Raw genomic sequence first — 22,571 nt, 5'->3', positions numbered from 1 at the left:
GCCAGGCATTGTTCTAGTGACTGTTTTCTAATTCTCACAACAACTTTGTTCCCCATTTAATAATGGATCTTAACAGGTGGGTAAACGAAAGACAAAGTACCTGAGATTACGATAGTTCTGGTGTGGCACTGTGGGTTATGCACCAGACTGCAAACCCTTTTGAACTGTAAGCTCGGTGGTTCAAGCTCACCAGTCACTCCTTAGAAACTCTATACAGAGTCGCTATGGGTCGGAACCGACTTGATGGCACTTAACAACAACCGCAAAACCTCAGTACATAGAGGAGATATACAAGACTTGAAACCCCACCTGTCTTGGCTCCAAAGTGGATGCTTTTTCATCTGTGCACTGAGTTGTCTTTCATTAAGATTCAACAGATTTTTAGGGCCAGGGATATTGGTGGTCCCTGGTTAGGTTGATCCATAAGCACATATTAAGCTGAAGAGAGCGAAATTTGTGCTCACTCTGGGTTCTCTGCAGCTGAGTAAAGAGGATGACCTGGGCAAGTTTTCTACAAAGGTTTATTTTCAGCTTCTTCACCAGAGAGGTCACTGAACACTTTCTGGCTCCACTGTCTGCCCCAGGTACTCTTCTTGCCGAACTACGGGAATACAACCTGGAACAGCAGCGGCGAGCCCAGTGTGAGACCCTCTCTCCCGACGGCCTTCCTGAGGAGCAGCCACAGACCACCAAGCTGAAAGGCAAGATGCAGAGCAGGTAAGTGGTTAGCTACCCTGCTAATCTGGGACATTCTAGAAGATGGCTCTTGCTGGTTTTCTGGTCTTTTTCTTTCTCTGGGTATGTGAGGGTAAGTCAAAAAGCGTTGCTTCTAAGGTCCCAGTTCATACATACAAGGGTTTATTTCAAATAAAACCTATTTAAACATGTCTCTGTGATCAGTAGATGACTGCTGACACTCTACAGTAATGCACATCCTAGTTTCATTAGAGTGCCATTTTAAAAAATGATCTAATCAAAACAGTAACTTCTGAGGGAATCTTCTGGGCCAGTTAAATTTAAGGCACACAGGTCAGTACAGAATGTTTGTTCTTGGGACACTAAGGGAGTAATCTTAATAGATTCTCTCAAAGGACACAGGATAATAGTGGGATATGGGGGTTTATTAGACGATGTATTTTAAGAAAATTGGTGAGGAAAAAAGGACAGGAAAGTTGTGCTGCAGAGTTTTTTCCATCATGACTTTTTTTTCCATCATGCTCATTCCTGGAGGGTAATACTTAAACATTCTATGAGAATTTCATTGGAAACTGTTTACCATGTAGCCCTGATCTTGTCCCTTCAGACTTGTTTTTGTTCCTAAAACTCAAAGAACATTTAAAAGGAACATGATTCAAGTCCTTCAAGAATGCCAGAACTGATGTTTTGACATGGTGTACAGAATTCTTCACAAAAGAGTTGTTAAGTGCCACTGATTTCGTTCTGACTCATAGTGACCCTGTATAGGGTTTCCAAGGAGTGACTGGTGAGCTTGGACCACTGAACCTTACGGTTCAAAGTGACTTTGCAGTCCAGCACATTAGCCACTAGCACTAGAGAACTGGAAATACCACCTTGAGAAGTATGTAGGCCTAGATCGAGAATACGTTGAGAAACAGTAGCTTCACATTTTTGAGACTTTGGTTTCAAAAGGTGTCCATGATTTTGTAGCAATACTTTCTGACTTACCCTTGTATTTTCCTGTCCTACACATGCTCAATCATTTTTTTTCTACTACTGAGTTTTTTTCTGACATTCTTGACCCCTTTGGCTGACACCCAGAAACTCCTGCTTGCTCTGGGTACTTAGGCTTTGACACTATCAATATACCAAAGCCACCTCTACACTATCCAGGTTTGATATGGCTGAGAATGTGGTAATTGTGGCATCTCAGAAGAGACCCCTGGGTGGCCGAGAGCTCCAGCTGCCTTCCATGTCCATGTTGACATCCAAGACATCTACTCAGAAGTTCTTCTTGAGGGTACTGCAGGTTATCATTCAGCTCCGGGACGACACACGCCGAGCTAACAAGAAAGCCAAGCAAACAGGCAGGCTAGGTATGGAACTAGAGTGTCCAGTTGAGGGGCAGGGGAGGTGGTGGAGAACCTAGAGTTCCTGGAGGGCAGGACTTACCCTCATGACTCCTGCTTTTCTTTTCAAAAGGAAAACAATGGTCCTTTCTTAAGATATTGATGACTGATTCTGTATCTCACTCAAGCTATCTGTGTAGGAAATACCTTAGGACAAGTGGGAATTAAGGGGGAAGCTGAAATCTGGCAGGGGTATTGGGGATGGACCTTTTGTTCCTTCCTAAATCACTTGATTAAAGCACAGCAGCCATATTGCTTCAGTCATGTCCTGCCAAATCAGGTTCCCTACCACTTTATTCCTGTACAACAGAATTTTCTTACATGCCCCTTGTCCGCATTCTTAATGGTAGTGCCTGATGATGAGTACTCTGAAGCTGCTTGAACTAGAGCTCAGACACCTCAGTAAATTGTCATGTGGTAGCCCAGAAAATGGTGGGAGAGTGGTTATTGGGCATTTCAACTTCCTACATTTTGTATCTTGCTTTTTTTCTTTCTACCAGGTTCCTCCGGTCTAGGCTCAGCTAGCAGCATCCAGGCAGCTGTTCGGCAGCTGGAGGCTGAGGCTGATGCCATTATACAAATGGTACGTGAGGGTCAAAGGGCGCGGAGACAGCAACAAGCAGCAACGGTTAGCATGATGCCTGTGGCCCCCTCATTCATTTGTCTTCTTCTTCCTCCCCCACCACATCATCAGTGGGATTCCACTGTCCTTACCTTGTATGCTTCTGCATTAAGTTTGCTATATGAATGCTTCTGGACAACAAGGTTCCTTTCTATTGGTGTTTTTGTCATGGTTTGTTTTTATTTTGTTTAGTTTAGTTGGTTTGGTTTGGTTTGATTTAAAGCTTGGCCATCATAACCCACCCCAGCTATCCAGTCAACAGTGGCGCTTTTGCAAACTGCCTAATGCTAATTGTCTGTGTTCTAAGGGATGTGGGTTTAAGATAGTTCAGTCTCATGGAGCAGTGCAGGAACATCAGAGACATCTCAGGAATTCTTTTGCTCCTGAAAGTGCCCAAACTTGGTACACACCCCTCACAACCACTATGACAAGTTCCTTCACTATTGTCTCTATCTGTCTTTCTACCCCATAATCCAACCTAGGCACTTAGGAACTTTAGGAGGAAACCTTCAGATACTTAGGAAACCAACCAGCTCAGTATTGGGAATTCTAGCACACAGTGTCTTCATTAAAAGATTTGAATATAGTGTATGTGTGCTGTGATACTATCTCATTGTTTTCTTGTCTTTGCAACATGAAAGTCACCTTCCCAAAATACAAGAAATAAAGGTATCTTGAGACCTGTTTTTTCTTTGTGTGCAATTACTATTATACAATGTTTCATTGGGCAGGATAGGAATAGTCTAGAATTTGGAGGCAATGACTCTAAAGAGGGTAGAAAAGCAAAATTTGCCATTATTCTGAAATGCTTTTATTTTCCTTCCCAGTCTCTTCCATCACCCATTGAGACAGCAGTTGGCTTTTTAAATAACCCCACCCATTGGTGGTTGTATTAACTCTTCTACTGTTAAGTGCTGTTGAGTTGATTCCAACTCATAGCGACCCTGTTTAAGGTTTCCGAGGAGCGGCTGGTGAGTTTGAATTGCCAACCTTGCAGTTCAAACTGACCTTGAGGTCGAGTGCTTATCCTATGGCAGCACACTAGGACTCCTATTATTTCCTCTTTCATGAGCAAACAGAAAGTGAAAACTTGCCCATCTGAGCTATATATATGTAACTTGTCCTCAGAAAGGGACTTGAAGTTTGATCCAGGAGACTGATATCTGCCTAGATACAGGTCTAGTATAGAGTATAGGCAATATAGGCATACAGGGACCTCTTTACAAAGGCTTGCACACTCAAGAGTGGACGGCATCAAAGGAGGTAGGGAGATAAGTCTTTCATCCTGGAGAGCAAGTTTACTGACCAGATATGAGAAGCTGCTTTCCAAGTTGATGATATATGAGAAGTAGGAAAGCCAACCTCTAGCCTGTCCCTGAGGAAAGCAGAGATGCAGCCTTTATGTAACTATATCTCCTTTTTATCCAGTCGGAGTCTAGCCAGTCAGAGGCATCTGTTCGGAGGGAGGAGTCACCCATGGATGTGGACCAGCCATCTCCTAGCGCTCAAGATACTCAATCCATTGGTCAGTACTACCTATTTTCAGTCTAGTTAAAAGGAGAGCCCAGGTTTTATGGAATGTCTGCCATATCACTTGCTTGCTCTTAACATATGTAAACTCAGTGTTTTCCGGTTTGTTCCCATGAATTGTTAATAGGTGCTTAACAGTCAACTTGAAAGAAAAGCCTGGGAATCTACTTCCAAAAATTCACAGCTTTTAAAAACCCTATATAGCACAGTTCTACTATGAAACTTACAGGGTTGCCATGATTCAGTTAACTCAGTGCCAACTAATTTAGTTTGTTTGGGTAACACCCAAGATCACTAACCACCACTATTCACCTTTGTTGGAAATTTGTCGTCCCTGTAGTAAAGTAACTGATACAGCATGCGTTTGAGTCTTGGCTGTTTACTAGCTCTGACATCTGTGGCAAACCTTCCTTTGCTTCAGTTTATTTAAAATAGGGATATTCATAATTGTTGGGATTAACAAGTTAATACCTAGAGCAGGACCTGGCACACAGTGAATGTTAGCTACTATTAAGCAGCATTTCTCAAACTTGATTGTATACAGAATAGTTTGTGGAACCTTTTTAATACTTTTCTGTTAAATAGTGTTTTCGTGGGATGTTCATGTTTGGAAATGCTATATTGAGTTATAATGTTTATCAGATCCTGGGAGAGACCAACATTATAACCTCCATGGTCTCTTGCCTAAGGTCACGTGGTCTGCAAGTACCAGCACCAGTAATCAAACTTAGAGCTGTCTAAGCTATCAAGAATAGTCAGGATTCAGATAGATCTAAAAGTACAGAGGTCAGGAATAAGCCAAAGCAGAGCAGGGGCTAGGGTGGAGGTTTTGTGTGTAGGGAGAAGGAAGAAGGGCTTAGTGAGAAACATTTGGTTCTTCCCCACTGAGAAGGTAAGGTTGACCCTTGCCCCACTTAGCTACTGAGCAGAATTTAGAATGAGCCCCTGAAATAGGTGCTAGAAAATGTACCCACCAATAGGCATCCATCTGATGAACCACTGGACAAGATGACTAATACAAAAGATGCCAGCATTAGAAAGATCTGAGTTTATATCCTGGCCCTGTCCTTGGTAAAGAAAATAGGGAGAAGGCAATCTGCTTCCAAGAGCAGCTGTTAAGTTTCAACAAAGTTGATATCCTACTTGGTAAACTGGGAAATAATCGCCTTGAGGTGGACACCAGTAGAATTTTCTATAATATCCACTAGCCACATATGATTATTGAGCGTTTGAAATATTGCTAGTGCAACTGAGGAGCTGAATTTTTTTACATTGGTTTATATTTTTAAATCTAAATGTTATCCGGTGTAGAACTAGACTTTACTTTCAGATGTTGTTCAGTGAGTGTTACTCAACAGACAATGGGCCATTTACTTAGAACTGTCTAGTAACGTGTCCTTTTGTCCTCTGGTCTTAGAAAAATCTAAGTGGAGGAGTAACCTCTAAGACTTTCTGATTCTCTCTTCTATATGCTGTAGGCTCTGATGGACCCCCACAGGGGGAAAAGGAGAAGGAGGAGAGACCACCAGAGTTGCCCCTGCTCAGTGAGCAGCTAAGCCTGGATGAACTATGGGATATGCTGGGGGAGTGTTTAAAGGAACTGGAGGAATCCCATGACCAACATGCAGTGCTAGGTGAGATGTGGCCTGAGAACCCAGATTTCAATCCAGTAGTCTACTGTGGGGACTCTTTCTACCAGCTTAATTTTCTTTCTTTCAGATTACTCCTCCCCTCAGTGAGACTATTCTATTTATATATTGCTTGCATACATGTATATGTGTATGTATAAAATAAGAATTCAGAGCACTTTTTTCCTTTGTTGTTGTTGTTGTTAAGTGCCGTCGAGTCTGTTCCGACTCATAGCAACCCTTTATAGGGTTTCCAAGGAGTGACAAGGTGAGCTTGAACCGCCAGTCTTGCAGTTCAAACCGACCTTGCAGTCCAGCGCAGTAACCCACAGCGCCACATCAGGACTTCAATGTCAGAAAAAAGATTTGCCTTGTTTGTTAATTGTTGTTGTTATGTGCCGTGGAGTCGGTTCCTACTAAGAGCGATCCTGCACAGGGTTTCCGAGACTGTAAATCTTTATGGGAGCAGAAAGCGTCCTCTTTCTCCCATAGAACAGCTGGTAGTTTCAAACTGCTGACCGTGAGATTAGCAGCCCGATTCGTAACCAAGAGCAGTTTATAGAAAAATTATGCAGAAAGTGCTGTTTTTATGTACTCCTTCTCCCCTCTGTACATATTCTCCTATTAACATCTTATAAATATTTGATAACGTTTGTTATAATTGATGATCCTATATTGTAATATTATTATTAAAGGATAAGCACTGGACTGGTTAACCACAAGGTCAGCAGTTCAAACTCATCAGCCGGTCTCAGAAACCCTATATAATAGGTTACTATGAGTCAGAGCCAACTCAGTGGTGCACAACACACATACAAAGTCCCATAGTTAAAGGGTTCACTCTGTGTTCTATAATCTTATGGGCTTGGGGATGAGTGTATATTGCATTCTCTTATAGCAAGTAGTTTGTTTTACTTCTAAGCCACGTAGAGGAGATTAGAATCTGGTTGGCTATCCCATTTTTCATTAGCTACGAGGAAGCTCTGTGGCTTCATTCTGTTACTATATTTCCTGTGCCAGTTTTTATTATTTCCTTTTTTTTTTTTTTTTTGATGTTTACCTGTGCTTTATTGACGATGCAAAGGCTTTAGACAGTGCGGGTCATGACAAATTATGGTCACCATTACGGAGAATGAGTATTCCGAACACTTGATTGTGCTCATGAGGAACATGCGCAAGAGGCAGTTGTCTGAACAGATCGAGGGGACACTGAATAATTTAAAATTAGGAAAGGTGTGCGCCAGGATTGTATTCTTTTGCCATAGTTACTCAATCTGTATGCTGAGAAAATAATCCGAGAAGCTGGGTTATATGAAGCAAAACATGGCATCAGGGTTGGAGGAAGACTCATTAACAACCTATGATATGCAGATGATACAACTTTGCTTTCAGGAAACAAACAGGACTTAAATACTTACTGACACAGATCAAAGCCCCACAGTTCACTATGGATTGCACCTCAATATAAAGAAAACAAAAATTCTCTCAACTGGGCCAATAAATAACATCCTGACAAATAGAGAAAAGATTGAAGTTGTCAAAGACTTCATTTTGCTTAGATCCACCATCAATACTCAAGGAGGCAGCGGTTAGATTTTAAATGACGTGATGGCACCTAACAACAACAACTGTGTACCAAGCACAACTTTAGGTCTTAGAGGAACAATAATGAGCAGGACAAAATCCCTGACCCCAATGGGATTACACTCTTGAAAGAGAGACAACTACTGATGAGCAAGTCAGTAAAATACTCAGCAGCTAATAAAATTATTTAAAAATAGGGCAGACCCTGTGGAAGAAAACGACAAATGTGACAGCTACCAAATGTTGCTGTTAAGTGCCATTGACTCCCAAACACAATGTAATGAATGCTGCTGGGACCTGAGCTATCGCCATTGATCCACTGGGACTCAGACCACTGTGATCCAGAGGGTTTTCACAGGAGTCAATCACCACACTTTTCTTCCTGGTCTGTTGTAGTCTGGAAGCTCTGCTGAAATCTGTTCAACATGGTAGCAAAACCAGCCTCCACAGACAGATGGGTGGTGTGCACTGGCCCAGGAATCGAACACCATTCTCTTCCAACTTTTTTTTTTTTAATGTTTTATTGTGAATATGTGATAGTTTACATGGGAGACCATCAGCTTTACATTCATCCTATCATATATCGTTTCATTGCCATGGTTATAATCCCCTCCATTGTGCCAATTTGGAGTCCTGGTATGGCACTTTGGGTTAATGCACCAGACTGCAAAGCCGTTTGAACTGCAAGGTCAGTAGTTCAAGCTCACCAGCTGCTCCTTGGAAACCCTTCACAGGGTCGCTATGGGTCGGAACCAACTCGACGGCACTTAACAACAACAACATTGCCAATTTGGATGCCTTTAATTTCCCTGTCTTGCCGTATCGCTCTTGATAAGACTTCCAGAACAATATTGAATAGGAGTGGTGGCAAAGGGCATCCTTGTCTGGTTCCTCTTCATGGAGGGGGAAGGCTTTCAGTTTCTCTCCATTGAGAGTGATGTGTAGGCTGTTGGTTTAGTATAAATCCTCCTGATTATTGAAGGAATTTCCCTTCAATTCCTACTTTGTTGAGTGTCTTTATCAGGAATGGATATTGGATTTTGTCAAATGCCTTTTCTGCATCAATCAATATGATCGTGTGGTTCTTTTCTTTTTTCTTGATCATGATGGTATTATCTTTTTGATGTCCTGCTGGATTCTGTTGGCTAGGATTTTGTTGAGAATTTTTGCTTACATGTTCATGAGGGATAAATTGGTTTGTAATTTTCTTTCTTAGTGATGTCCTTCCCTGGTTTTGGTATGAGGGTTATGCTTGCTTCATAAAATATATTAGGAAGTTTTCCATCCTTCTCTATATTCTGCAGTAATTTTTGTAGAATTGTTGACAGCTCTTCCCTGGATGTTTTTTAGAACTCACCAGTGAAGCCATCTGGACTTGGACTTCTTTTGCTTGGGAGTTTTTTGATGACCTGATCAATTTCTTCTTTTGTGATGTGTCTGTTCAGGTTTTCTACTTTACTCTGTGTAAGTTTAGGTAGGTCGTGTGTTTCTAAAAATGTAACCATCTCTTCTAAGTCTTCAAATTTGTTGGAGTACAACTTTTCGTATTATTCTGTTATTGCCCTTTTGATTTTCTTTGGTTCATTGTGACATGGCCCATGTGGATTCTAATGTGTGTTATTTTTGTCTTCTCCCTCTTTTCTTTTGTTAGGTTTGCCAATGGTCTGTCAATTTTGTTAATCCTGTCATAGAACCAGCTTCTTATCCTGTTGTTTCTATAGCTTTTTCTGTTTTCTATCTCATGTATTTCTGTTCTGATCTTTATTATTTCTTTTCTTTTGGTGGCTGTAGGTTCCTTCTGTTGGTCTGTTTCTAATTGTTGTAGATGCTGTGTTAATGTGTTGATTTTAGTTCTTTCTTCTTTTTGGATGTGTACGTTTATTGTAATAAATTGTCCTCTCAGCACTGCTTTTGCCATGTCCCAAAGATTTTGGTATGTTGTGTTTTCGTTCTCATTTGTTTCTAGGAACTTTCTAAGTTCACGTTTAATTTCTTCTATTACCCAGTCACTTTGTTGTTGTTGTTGTTGTTTTGTGCCGTGGAGTCGGTTCCGACTCATAGCAACCCTGTATAGGGTTTCCGAGGCTGTAAATCTTTACGGGAGCAGAAAGCCTCATCTTTCTCCCATGGAACAGCTGGTAGTTTTGAACTGCTGACCTCGTGGTTCATAGCCTGATTCATAACCACTATGCTACCAGAGCTCCTTAGTCGTGTTTTAGCAGGGTGTTATTCAGTTTCCATGTATTTGACTTTATTTTCTTGGTCTTCCTATAGTTGATTTCTAATTTGATAGCATTGTGGTCTGAGAAGATTCTTTGTGGTATTTTGATATTTGTAAATTTATGGAGGTTTTGTGGCCTAACACATGGTCTATTCTGGAGAATGTTCCATGTGTACTGGCAAAGAATGTGTATTGTGCTGTTGTTGGCTGATTGTGTTGCTTAGTTCCTCTGTGTCTTTTTCAAGTTTCTCTCTGGTTGTTGTATCCATTTTTGAAAGTGATGTATTAAAATCACCCACTATTGAAGATTCGTCTATTTCTTCAAGTCTATTAGAGTTTGCTTCATATATTTTGGAGCTCTTTCATTGGGAGCATAGCTGTTTATTATGGTTATTTCATCTTGTTCAATTGTCCCTTTAATCATGACATGATGTCCATCTTTATCTATTATGCTGGTGTTTGCCTTGAAGTTTATTTTATCAGAGATTAGTACTGCCTCTCCTGTTCTATTTTGATTGCAATTAGCTTGGTATATTTTTTTCCATCCTTTGACTTTTAATCTGTTTTTGTCTCTGTGTGTGAGATGTGTCTCTTGCAGACAGCTGTTTGTTTTTTTTGTGGTGTTGCTGCTTTCTTTGTTCTGTGTGTCTTTCTTTGCTGAGTTCATGGTTTTTGTGTTCTTATTTGTGAGTTTCCTCATAGTTTTAATGTTTCCATGTTCTTCTTGTATTTTCATTTTCTTGGTATGTTGTGAAGTATTAATTTTGAGGTTACCTTATAGTCCTTTAACTTTTCCCTCCTTTACGTGCATTGTATTTTATCTTCTACCTGGCCTTCTCACCATCTGGGTCTCTGCTCCTAGGTGTTTACCTTCTTTTACATTGTAGTTGCTTTGATCATAGACTGACCTCCCAGATTCTCTGAGTTTGTTCTTATAGTTTTGTTCTATTCTTGACTCTTCCTACTATTGATTTAGTTCTGGGAGTTTCTTCCAAGTATGTCAATCTCTGGTTATTGTCTGTTCTTGTTGGTTTTCAGTCTACAGAACTTCCTTTAGGATGTTTTGTAGCACACCGTTGGATTTGGCAAAATCCCTTAGCTTCTGTTTATCCTGGAGTGTTTTGATTACACCTTCGTATTTGATTGGTAGCTTTGCTGGATAAAGGATTCTTGGTTAACAGTTTTTTTTCTTTCAGGGTTTTATGTCTCCCCATTGCCTTCTTGCTTGTGTGGTTTTTGCTGACAGATCTGAGCTCTGACTTGCTTGCCTTTGTATGTAACACTTCTGTTTTCCGTAGCTGCTTTCAGGATTGTCTCCTAATCTTTGATTTTGTAGAGCCTGATTATGATATGTCTTGGTGATTTTCTTTTGGGGTCTATCCTTCCTGGGGTTCGTTGAGCTTCTTGAATATCTTTTCACTTTTCAGGATGTTAGAGAAATTTTCTTCCAGCAGTTCTTCAACTATTTCCTCTGTGGACTTGCTTGATTCTTCTTGTTCTGGAATGCTGTTAATTCTTAAGCTATTCCTCTTCATGTTGTCCAACATGAATCTTAGACCTTCTTCAGATTTTTTTATCCTCTTTTCTGCTTGCTCTTCTATCTTAGTAATTTGTCTTCCAGCTCACTAGTTCTGCCTTCCAGCTCTTCAATTCTACTCCTTTGCCCTTTCAGTGTATTGCCTATTTCTGATATTATTGATCGTTTGGACCTCTTTCTGTAGGTTTTGAATTGTTTCCAATGCTGTATCTTATTTAATTGTTCCTGTAGTGCTTTCCTGACTTCTTCCTTATTTTTCTCAACTCCATTGTAAAGTGTTTTGAAACATTTTATCATCATTTTTCTGAATTCTTAGGCATTTCCAAGGCCTGCCCTCCTTCCAGATTGTAGTCCAGGTCTACCTCTAGGTCATTTGTCTCAGACATTTTATCTTGTTTCTGGACATGTGCTGATATGGTGATCTGCTTTTGCTTCTTGGATATGTTTAGTGTTTATCTGTGGCCTTAATTCTTAATTGTGTGTTTTGGTATTTTTTATGCTTTCTCATTGCCTCCAGGTTGATGTGATCAGGATGTGGGCTTCCCTTTTCACTCTCCTTATTGCTTATCTCAGAGTAGAGTAAGTTTCCCAGGTGTTGTCTGCCTTCCTGGTGTATGGCAGTTGGTATCAGTTCTTGCCTTTATTTTGGTGTTTTATAGTGTGTGATTGTAGCTTGACTATATGGCACCAGTTGCCGTCTCTTCTTGGGTGATATAGGGAGATAAAGAGTCCCCAAAGGTAAAAGGGGGGACATAAAACAGCAACAGCAAAAAACAAGAAAAAAAAAAAAACTAGATTGGATACTGTAGTCTATAATTGCAGAAAGGGGAGTGGAGGGAGAGAAGAGGGGGAAATCTGTAGCCTCATAAGAGTATAACTTTAATGTCCTCTTTCAGCTTTTTGGCCTGTTTTGTTTTAAACTCTCTTTCCCTCTCCACACCTCTTGTTCTGGCCTTTTCCCTATTAAAAAAACAATTCAGGGCTGGCTCTTGGGCTGAGAGTATCTGTGTGCATGCGTGGCAGAAGAACCCACCAGTTGTGGGGGTGGGGGGCGTCTACTCACTCAGGTACCCCCTTTTGTCACCAGAATGGAGGTGCACAAGCAGTGGGTGGCCAATGAACAGAAAAAAAAAAAAAAAAGAAAATCAGAGCAAAGCAAAACCAAAAGTGTATTGTCCACCTATGCTCCGAGGTTCCCACAGTGTTATTCCATGGTGGGTCTGTTCCTGCTTGGTCTTGTCATTTGGTCTCCCCCAAGTTGTCAGCTCCGGGTCATCAAGCCCGGCGGTTTCAAAAAGTACGTGGGTTCTTACTTCCACTACCAGTTACACTAGCTGTAAGCTTCTTTCAGACTTTTAAAATATTCCTACCTATGTGGTTCAGAGTTTTGGAGCCGTGTCCTGAACCTGCTTCACCGGTATTCTGTGGTATTGCTGATGACGAACTTCACTGCACCTCTACCCTATCCGCCATCAAGCCATGCCCTTCTCTGTCTCCTTTCTGTATTTTTGTAATTTATTTATGAGGTGGGAGGTTTGTATTTTGGAAATTACTTTAAAAAAAAAAAAAGAAGTAGTAATTTCTCTGTCATTCCTATCCCTAGTGCTACAGCCTGCTGTCGAGGCATTCTTTCTGGTCCATGCTACAGAGCGGGAAAGCAAGCCTCCTGTCCGAGACACCCGTGAAAGCCAGTTGGCACACATCAAGGACGAGCCTCCTCCACTCTCCCCTGCCCCCTTAACCCCAGCCACTCCTTCATCCCTTGACCCTTTCTTCTCCCGGGAGCCCTCATCTATGCATATCTCCTCAAGTCTACCCCCTGACACACAGAAGTTCCTTCGTTTTGCAGGTAAAGGGAACTCTATATAGAATGTTTCTTTTTCTACATGGCTACTTCATGTGCTTTAACCTTATTTGATTCAGCAATGTGGAATGTGTAGGTAAAAAGTGAGGCTAGTTGGGTCAGTATGGGATCAGTTCTAGAACCCCTTGTGTGATACTTGAAGGAGTTTGGGCTTTGTTTTGAGGCAGTGACAAAACAAAGTGTTTGAAATTTGTAGATTTGTGTTCACACCTCAAGACTGGTCCCTAGCTTTTAGGCCCCTGAAACAAGTGAGGAGGAAGAGAGAGTTGCTGGATGGCTGTCTAGGGCCTTCAGAGACCCATGAGTGTGCTGATTCCTGCTGTCCTTTATCCTCTCAGAGACTCATCGCACTGTGTTAAACCAGATCTTACGGCAGTCCACCACCCACCTTGCAGATGGACCTTTTGCAGTCTTGGTAGACTACATTCGTGTCCTTGACTTTGATGTCAAACGCAAGTATGTCCTCTGAATGTTGTTGTGGGGCAAGGAAAGCAGGGATCTTGGGGGAGTACTCGGTTTGCTTATGGGGAAAGAAATTCCACTTAGTGGTTTCACTTAAGAGAAGAGGCTTTACTGTGTTACTGACTTGTCATTTTGCTGAGACATGTCCTGGCCTTCTCTGCCCTGTTTTCAATTCTTCATCAAGGAGATGAGAGCATTTGTTTAGCCACGTCATTTCTAAAGTTCCATTACATTCTTCGGGGTAATGAATAGGGTGATTTGGGTCTCTGAGGAGGCTTTGATAACACTCCTGTCACCCGCACTCCTCTTCCTTCATGTGTATTTACACATGTTTGCATGCTTGTTGCAGAAATCACATACCACAAACTGTGAGCCCTTATTCCATGAGGAAACATTTAGTTGGTAATGAACAACATAACTCTCCCAATGCCTGGGCATTTACCAAAGAACCAGGGATTAAAGTGTTTGGAGGATAGAAGACAAACAAATGAAATTTTGTTCTGCCACACACAATCCTAATTTCTTTCCTTTCCTACCTTCCAAGATATTTCCGCCAAGAGCTGGAGCGTTTGGATGAGGGGCTCCGGAAAGAGGATATGGCTGTGCATGTCCGCCGTGACCATGTGTTTGAAGACTCTTATCGTGAGCTGCACCGCAAATCCCCTGAGGAAATGAAGAACCGATTGTAAGCCTGAAGCAGATAATAGACATGATGAGGCTTACTCAGGTCTCAGATGTGCCGGGGAATTTATGAGAAGTGCTATCTTCACCCATAGGAATATGGCTTAAATATTCTTACCAAATTAGCTCTCATTCTTGTTGGCCTGATCTTGTAAGGCTTATCTGCTGGCTGGCCCTTTGGCTAAACTACCCCAAAATTGCCAAACATGTGATGAACTAGAAGGCTGGGTACCCTGGGTTGGGGAAGACCATGTTTGTATGAATGGCCTCCCACCAAATTGGTGTTACTCATTGGTGATATTGACATAATATCGTTATTGGTGTAGCTTTTGATGTTCCTAAACTCAGGAACTAAATTCTCTGTATCCATTTGATGTCCATGTCCTGTCTTCCTCATTCCACCCCTCCACCCCCACCAGCAGTGGTATGGGCTCACCATCCAGCTAATCACATAGCAGGTCAGAATTTTTCAAAACAGACTGTCATGCTTTACCAACAACGCCACCCCAACTACATTATAGAAATTGACTTTGGGCTCAGTTCTCTTTAATACCACCTCCCCTTTTCTCTTTGTTTGCCATAAGTCAGGCCTCACTTAGGCCTCTCATACCTTTGCTATTTGGTGTTTACTCTAGAATATGTGTCTTCCCTACCCCACACCTCTCAGTGAACCTTTACTGATATTTCAAAATATTTCTTCTATCAATAGTGCCTTTTTTTTTTTTTTCCCATCCTAGGCCCCTAATCCTTTATACGCATTTAGGCTATTACCTGACTCTGCATTCCCCATAGACTTCAGTTGTTGTTGTTATTTGCTGTGGAGTTGGTTCTGACTCTTTACAGGAACAGAAAGCCTCATCTTTCTCCCACAGAACAGCTGATAGTTTCGAACTGCTAACCTTGCAGTTCACAGTCCGATTTGTAACCACTACGCTACCAGAGCACCTTAATAGACTTGAGTACTACTGAGTAAATGAATGAGTTACTTCACACAGCATTTTTCTGTTTTGCTGTCTTGTACAGGTATATAGTGTTTGAAGGAGAAGAAGGGCAGGATGCTGGAGGGCTCCTGCGGGAGTGGTATATGATAATCTCTCGAGAGATGTTTAACCCTATGTATGCCTTGTTCCGCACCTCACCTGGTGATCGGGTCACCTACACCATCAATCCATCTTCCCACTGCAACCCCAACCACCTCAGCTACTTCAAATTTGTTGGACGTATTGTGGCCAAAGCTGTGTATGACAACCGCCTCTTAGAGTGCTACTTTACTCGCTCCTTCTACAAACACATTCTGGGCAAATCTGTCAGGTAAGCTTGTGGCATTATCCTCAACATTAGAGACCAAACCTTTTTATTTTTCCTTGTGACTTCTCCATTGCCTCCCTTTTACTCTGTCTGCTTCTGTTTTTCTAGATATACAGATATGGAGAGCGAAGATTACCACTTCTACCAGGGCCTCGTTTATCTGCTGGAAAACGATGTCTCTACCCTAGGATATGACCTCACCTTTAGCACCGAGGTAGGTCAGAAAATCCTAGTAACAGCACATCAGAGCTAGTTTGGGAGACTACTCTTTACCCTTTCTGCTTTGCTTAAGTGTTTTAGAGCCAAGGAGTAATTTTTCTCATTTCTACTCTAAGCCTTTCCTTGTTATGGGGGTTGTGAGTTAATGACAAGTCATTGTTTCTTAGGGATTTGTTTCATCTCTCTGTTTAGGGTAGGACATAGCAAGGAATTTAGAGTGTGTTCCAAGTTATCTATTTTAGTCCCATCATAGATAAAGCATGTAATGCATGATTGTTGTTTTGGGGTACTCTAGGTCCAAGAGTTTGGAGTCTGTGAAGTTCGTGACCTCAAACCCAATGGAGCCAACATTTTGGTAACTGAAGAGAATAAAAAGGAGTATGTACACCTGGTGTGCCAGATGAGAATGACAGGTAAGAGAAATATCACTTAGGCCCTTCATTGCTCAATATGGGAAGAAGTCAGACTTCATTCATTTCACAAACTGTTGTTGTTCTCTTCTCCTGTGACACAGCCATAAAAGCCTTGGACAGCAGGAGTTCAAAAACCTGACCAAGAATTTTACTTCACTCGAATGTTGTTGTTATGTGCCGTGGAGTCGGTTCCGACTCATAGCGACCCTGTAGAGTTCCGAGGCTGTAAATCTTTACGGGAGCAGAAAGCCTCATCTTTCTCCCGTGGAACAGCTGGTAGTTTCGAACAGCTGACCATGTGATTAGCGGCCCAGTTCATAACCACTATGCTACCAGAGCTCCTTCACTCGAATACAGGGGCCTAAATACAGATTGTTGGGTGAGCGGCAGGCAGGTCATTCGACATCCTAGTAGTATCAGGAGTCAGATTGGGGATCTCTGACTTCTAACAGTTGTGTGAGTTCAGAAGTCATGTAGCCTTTTGGTTCTTTTCCCAGGAGCCATCCGCAAACAACTGGCAGCTTTCTTAGAAGGCTTCTATGAAATCATTCCAAAGCGCCTCATTTCCATCTTCACTGAGCAGGAGTTAGAGCTGCTCATATCAGGATTGCCCACAATTGACATTGATGATCTGAAATCTAACACTGAATACCACAAGTATCAGTCCAATTCTATTCAGGTGAGCTGCTGCTGACATCCCACCCTATATGTTCCTCTTACTCTGAGCAGTGCTAATTTGTATGATCCCAAATAAATCTGTATTCTTGGGGCAAAAGGGTTGTGGGTAAGTTAGCCTAAATACTTAGTCTTCATTCTTCTGGAGCATATTTTCAGGTGATGTTCTTCCCCATTTTATGAATGTATGAAATGAAGACCATACCATGGAAAGGATTTGCTTCATATTAAAAGTCCAATGCTGTTTCCCAAATTACATTCCCCCCTTCTTCTAGGAAGTCTCTATCTAGCACTGGCTTTTTGTGTCCCTTTTTGCAGATCCAATGGTTCTGGAGAGCGTTGCGCTCTTTTGACCAAGCTGACCGTGCCAAGTTCCTCCAGTTTGTTACGGGTACTTCCAAGGTGCCCCTGCAAGGCTTTGCTGCCCTTGAAGGTATGAATGGCATTCAGAAATTTCAGATTCATCGAGATGACAGGTCCACAGATCGCCTACCTTCAGCTCACACATGGTAAGAGGAAGAGGTTGTTCTCCTTTTCAGCATTTAGATTTAACTCACATATTTGACACACTTCTAGTCTCCTACCCAAAATTTGAAACACAAATCTGACCTGACATGAACCTTTGGTAGCTCACAGTTTGATGATTTTATGGGGGTGGAATCCCTGAGTGGTGTGAACAGTTAACACACTCAGCTGCTAATTGAATGGTTAGAGGTTTAAGTCTACCCAGAGGTACCTCATAAGAAAGACCTGGCAATTTCCCAAAAATCAGCCACTGAATACCCTGTGAACAGCACAGTTCTACACTGATAAACATGGGATCTCCATGAGTCAAAATTGACTAGACAATAACCGGTTACAAGTTTCTGGGTATTAAAAGCAATTAACCTGCTCAGTTGCTAGCCAATAGGTTAGAGATTCGAGTCTGCCCATGGGTGCCTCAGAAGAAAATCCTGGTATTCTGCTCTGATACATGGGATTGCCATGAGTCAGAATTGATACTGCAGCAACTTGTCAGTTTTTATTTGTGTGTATTTTGTTTTGTTTTTATGGAAAAAATGATATTTGAGACTGATAGCATAGGAGACATGCAAATTAACAACAACACAAGACAGCATGATGTATTACAGAGTTCAGCAAGGAGAAGGTTATAGGAAACAGAAAGCTAAAGAACTCAGCAGAAATCATATCACCAATGACCCTGACTCCTTTCTTAGAGTTTGCACTTTAATCATGATGTATAAGGAGGAGTTGTGTTTTAGAGAGGTACTGGCGACCAGTATTGAAGGGCAGACAGGATTGGGAGTCAGCTATTAGTGAGGAATGTGTTTTCTCTGGGAGGAAAGGTCAGTGGGTATCATAGGAACACAGGGGTTTAGTTACTGTCTTTTTGTCACTATTTGATGTTTCTTTCCACAGTTTTAATCAGCTGGACCTGCCAGCCTATGAGAGCTTTGAGAAACTCCGCCACATGTTACTGTTGGCCATCCAGGAGTGCTCTGAAGGCTTTGGGTTGGCCTAGTAAGGCCCTGCCCACCTCTGGGGTTTTTCTACCATTGTTGGACCTAGGGAGGGGGGAAATAGCAACAAAAGAGAACCAGAAAGAAAATGTCAGAAAACAATAAATGAAATCCACCAGTTCATCATGTGTGTGTCCCAGCTGCCCCATCTTCCCTTTTCCCCCCTCTCCTCATTCTCTTCCCACCTCTCCTTCCCTCATTTCCTCTGCCCTTTCCACGCCGTCCATGATCCCCACCCCAGGTGTTAAAAAGGCAGTAGCCTTTGCAGGGACCCGTTTGTCCCAACTGTTCAAACAATGTGCTCCTCAGAGTCTGTGTTAAAGAAGGATTTGCTGCATTGAGACTTGAAACCTTTGGATAGGGGAAAAATTATATATATATATATTTTTTTGTTCTGTTTGCATTTCTTAATTTGTGCTTGGAATGTGTTGATGTGCACAGCTAATGATTCAATGCGAGACAAGATTGGCGTCTGTGTTGTGGAGGTTTCAAATAAAGAGCACTCTTCATAACTCATTCTTCACAATGGCGTTTTTTCAAACATAAACCAGTTCTTAACCTACCAGGCTAGACATCTGGAGAAGAGATCCAAATATGTATATATCCTCCAGAAAAACCATCTTTTCCCTGTCCACTTGCCTACCACCAACACCACTGGTGCATCTTCCTCATTCAAGTTTGTTTTCCTACAATCAGGAAAGAGAAGCAGCAACCAAGAACGTGGAGGGAATTTTTCTTAAAATGGTATCGGCACTTGGGGAATAATGATGGTGCTGGAGATTGCAGCAAAGGATAAAGTGTTACCTTGCTCAAGGATGGCAAAAAGCACTCGATTGTGCAGAATGCGACTACATAATTTGAGTAGCTCTTCAGAAAAGTCTTCCCATCTTTTCAGTTGCTTTGTCTGTCTTGTAATCTGCCTGTCTGTCAACCAGTATATTTGCAGCTCACATAGTGGTCCATCCAACATTTAAAGGTTGATGGTTCTAGCTATCAAAGGGAAAAAAGTGATGTAGTAAAAGTTTACTTACAAAAGTAACCCAAAATAGTGCTTGCTTTATGTGATTTTACTAATTTTCTGAGAGCCCACCTCTTGATGATTTTCTACTTGACTGGAGTTCTGTTGAGGCTCTGTAGGATAAGCACTGGACACTAACTGCAAGCTTGGCCATTCAAATCCACCAGCCACTCCTTAGAAACCCTAGACAGAGTCACTGTGAGTCATTACCAACTTGAACGACAGCACTTAACAACAGCAATGACCCCCCCCCAAAAAAAATGTCTAGAAGAGGAGTGTGTGCTTTACCTGATGCAAATGGCTACTACAAATCTTCCCCACCCCTCCCCTTTTTTCCCCCATATTCATGCTTCTGTATACCTGACCCTGCTCTGACCACTGAGAAGACAACAATGAATCAACCCTGTTCCTGCTCTTAATCTTCTTATAAAAGAAGAAGACTGATCAGTCCTGTAACCGATGTAAAAAGGGATCTCTGGATGGTCAGGAAAGGTTTTCCATTACAGTGACTCTTGAGTTGAATACTATGGCTATATAAAGAGCAGAGTAGTGTGACCTAAAATAAGGCTGGGAATCCAATAGGGCTTTAAAAGGAAAAAGAAATATAGTAAATTTGATTAATAAACTCAAGAACTGATTGTTGGAAAAATCACATCTAATTAAATGATATAGTATAAATTTCTAATATGATTTGTCTATGGAGTGTGTTTATGGCGTATTACCTCAATGTCATGAGGAAAAGCTTGTCAACAACTAAAAGGCATTTGCTAACATTGAATTCCTGATAAATCTTGAAGATACTACTTTAATAAAGGTAGTCTGAAACCAACAGCCAGCATTATACTTAAAACAGTGTACCCGATTGCCACCATTTTTAATACTGCCCTACCAGTTCTGAGTCAAGCAGGAAACAAAAGATACAACAAGGAGTCATTTGCTGGATCAAAAGGTACTAGAACTTAAATCTGTATAAAAGTATTAATGTAAATGGAGGCAACTTTAAAGGTCTGCTTTAATAAATTATGTTAATTGTTCCCAGGTGAAGGTAAAGACTAAATGAAAATGTCTGATATGGTTTACTTTTATACAGTTCTCTATGCTTGGACCTCCACCACACTAAGTAGAGTTATGAGTGCAAACAATATTTAATTCATTAATAAAGTTACTTTATCCACTGCAGCCAATAACAGACTCGGGGTGAGAATCAGCATACATTTTATTGACAGATCTGGAAGGCAGCGAGAATCCTCTGAAAGACTACCTTGTCTTCCCCCTTAAGGTTGGAATTCTTATGCCCTCCTGAATATTAACCTATTGTTTTTGTCACATTCCTTTCTCAGAAGTTAATATTCCCTCCCATCCAAGAGTGCAGTCAACACTCCACCACTTCAAGGTCCTTTACACTTTTGTCTTCAATATCACCACCCAATAACAAAGGGTGGTGTTATTGAAGACACCTGGGTCCCAGACAGTTCATTTCCTCTGTTTTTCTTCCTCCCAAATTGTCTCTCATCTGAGTTTTATTCAACAATACACCACTTAAGTACTTCAGCTACATGTCCTGGGAGCATGTACACAAGGGAGAAGTTAGAGCATTAATGATTGGGAACATGATTAAAAAGTTAATGAAAATCTGTTAAAATTCTCTCATTATAATCTTGTTAAGTGCCACTGAGTCAGTTCTGACCCATGGGAACTCGGTATAGGGGTTCTAAGGAATGCCTGGTGAGCTTGAACCACCGACCTTGCAGTCCAGCGCATTAACGGACAGAGCCACACCAAGATTACAAATCTTAGATCTTAGATTACCAAGATCTTAGATCTCAAAAAAAAGTTGTTGCTAGGTGCCATGGACTCATAGCAACCCTATGTACAACAGAACAAAACACTGCCTAGACCTGGGCCAAACGTAATATCCTGTCCACCTTACCAATTGTAATATCCTTCTCCAGCGACTGGTCCCTCCTGACACTATGTCCAAAGTATGAGAGACAAAGTCTAGACATCCTGGCACCCAAGGAGTACTCTGGCTGTAACTCCTTCCAATGCATCTGTTTGTTCTTTTGGCAGCCCGTGGTACTTCCAATATTCTCTAACACCATAACTCAAATGCATCAATACAATCTTATTCACTATCCAGCTTTCGCATGCATATGGAAATTGGTTATGTGCTCTGTAAACCTTCACTCAATTCACAATAAAGTTAAAATAAATGAACTGTGCAAAATGAAAATAGAACATAGATTTGGAAAATTCTGGTGTACAAACTAAACACCATGGCTTGGGTCATGCGTACCTTAGTCCACAAACTGACATCTTTGATCTTCAACACTTTAAAAAAGGTCTTGTGCGTCAGATTTGCCTAATGCAATACATTGTTTGATTTCTTGACTGCTGCTTCCATGAGGTTGATAGCTGATCCAAGAAGAATGATTTTCTCCGTTAATAAAGATGTTTATTGGTCCAGTGGTGAGGATTTTTGTTTTTACATTGAGATGCAATCCATACTGAAGGCTGTGCTCTTTGATCTTCATCAGTAAATATTTTAAATCCTCTTCACTTTCAACAAGCAAGGTTATATCATCTGCATATCACAGGTTGTTAATGAGTCTTCCTTGAATTCTGATGCCGCATTTTTCTTCATATAACCCAGCTTCTCGGATTATTTTCTCAGCATACAGATTGAATAAGTATGGTGAAAGAATACAGCCCTGTCGCATCAATTCTTCTACCATCTTCCTTATTCACCGTCCAACTTTCGCATCCATATGAGGTTATTGAAAATACCATGGCTTGGGTCAGGCGCACCTTAGTCCTCAAGCTGACATCTTTGCTCTCCAACACTTTAAAAAGTTCCTGTGCAGCAGATTTGCCTAATGCAATACATCATCTGATCTCTTGACTGCTGCTTCCGCGAATGTTGATAGTTATCCTAGAAGAATGAAGTCCTTGACAACTTGAGTCTTTTCTCCGTTGATAAGAATGTTTATTGGTCCAGTGGTGAGGTTTTTTGTTTTCTTGACATTGAGATGTAATCCTACCGAAGTCTGTGCTCTTTAATCTTCATCAGTAAATGTTTCAAGTCCTCTTCACTTTCAGCAAGCAAGGTTGTATCATCTGCATATCTCAAGTTGTTAATGAGTCTAACTCCAATCCTGACGCCACATTTTTCTTCATAGAACCCAGCTTCTCGTATTATTTG

General features: G+C 41.3%; 1 protein-coding gene across 1 annotated transcript in view; it reads left to right on the top strand.

Moving 5' to 3' along the window:
• Positions 1 to 18,867, top strand: part of HUWE1 (HECT, UBA and WWE domain containing 1, E3 ubiquitin protein ligase) — a 198,439-nt gene extending 179,572 nt beyond the window's left edge. Inside the window, exons 70-83 of the mRNA XM_006875251.1 lie at positions 585 to 717; positions 1,852 to 2,054; positions 2,588 to 2,715; positions 4,138 to 4,234; positions 5,718 to 5,873; positions 12,813 to 13,058; positions 13,412 to 13,529; positions 14,080 to 14,220; positions 15,240 to 15,527; positions 15,633 to 15,738; positions 16,039 to 16,156; positions 16,654 to 16,835; positions 17,150 to 17,340; positions 18,251 to 18,867. Of these exons, the coding sequence (XP_006875313.1) occupies positions 585 to 717; positions 1,852 to 2,054; positions 2,588 to 2,715; positions 4,138 to 4,234; positions 5,718 to 5,873; positions 12,813 to 13,058; positions 13,412 to 13,529; positions 14,080 to 14,220; positions 15,240 to 15,527; positions 15,633 to 15,738; positions 16,039 to 16,156; positions 16,654 to 16,835; positions 17,150 to 17,340; positions 18,251 to 18,353 (2,210 nt within the window). The 3' untranslated portion in view covers positions 18,354 to 18,867. The remainder of the gene's footprint in view (positions 1 to 584; positions 718 to 1,851; positions 2,055 to 2,587; positions 2,716 to 4,137; positions 4,235 to 5,717; positions 5,874 to 12,812; positions 13,059 to 13,411; positions 13,530 to 14,079; positions 14,221 to 15,239; positions 15,528 to 15,632; positions 15,739 to 16,038; positions 16,157 to 16,653; positions 16,836 to 17,149; positions 17,341 to 18,250) is intronic.
• Positions 18,868 to 22,571: the final 3,704 nt, after the last annotated feature.

This window comes from Chrysochloris asiatica, unplaced genomic scaffold, assembly GCF_000296735.1.
Source record: "Chrysochloris asiatica unplaced genomic scaffold, ChrAsi1.0 scaffold00315, whole genome shotgun sequence".
NCBI lineage: Eukaryota > Metazoa > Chordata > Mammalia > Afrosoricida > Chrysochloridae > Chrysochloris > Chrysochloris asiatica.
This window is presented reverse-complemented; position numbering and strand designations above follow the sequence as displayed.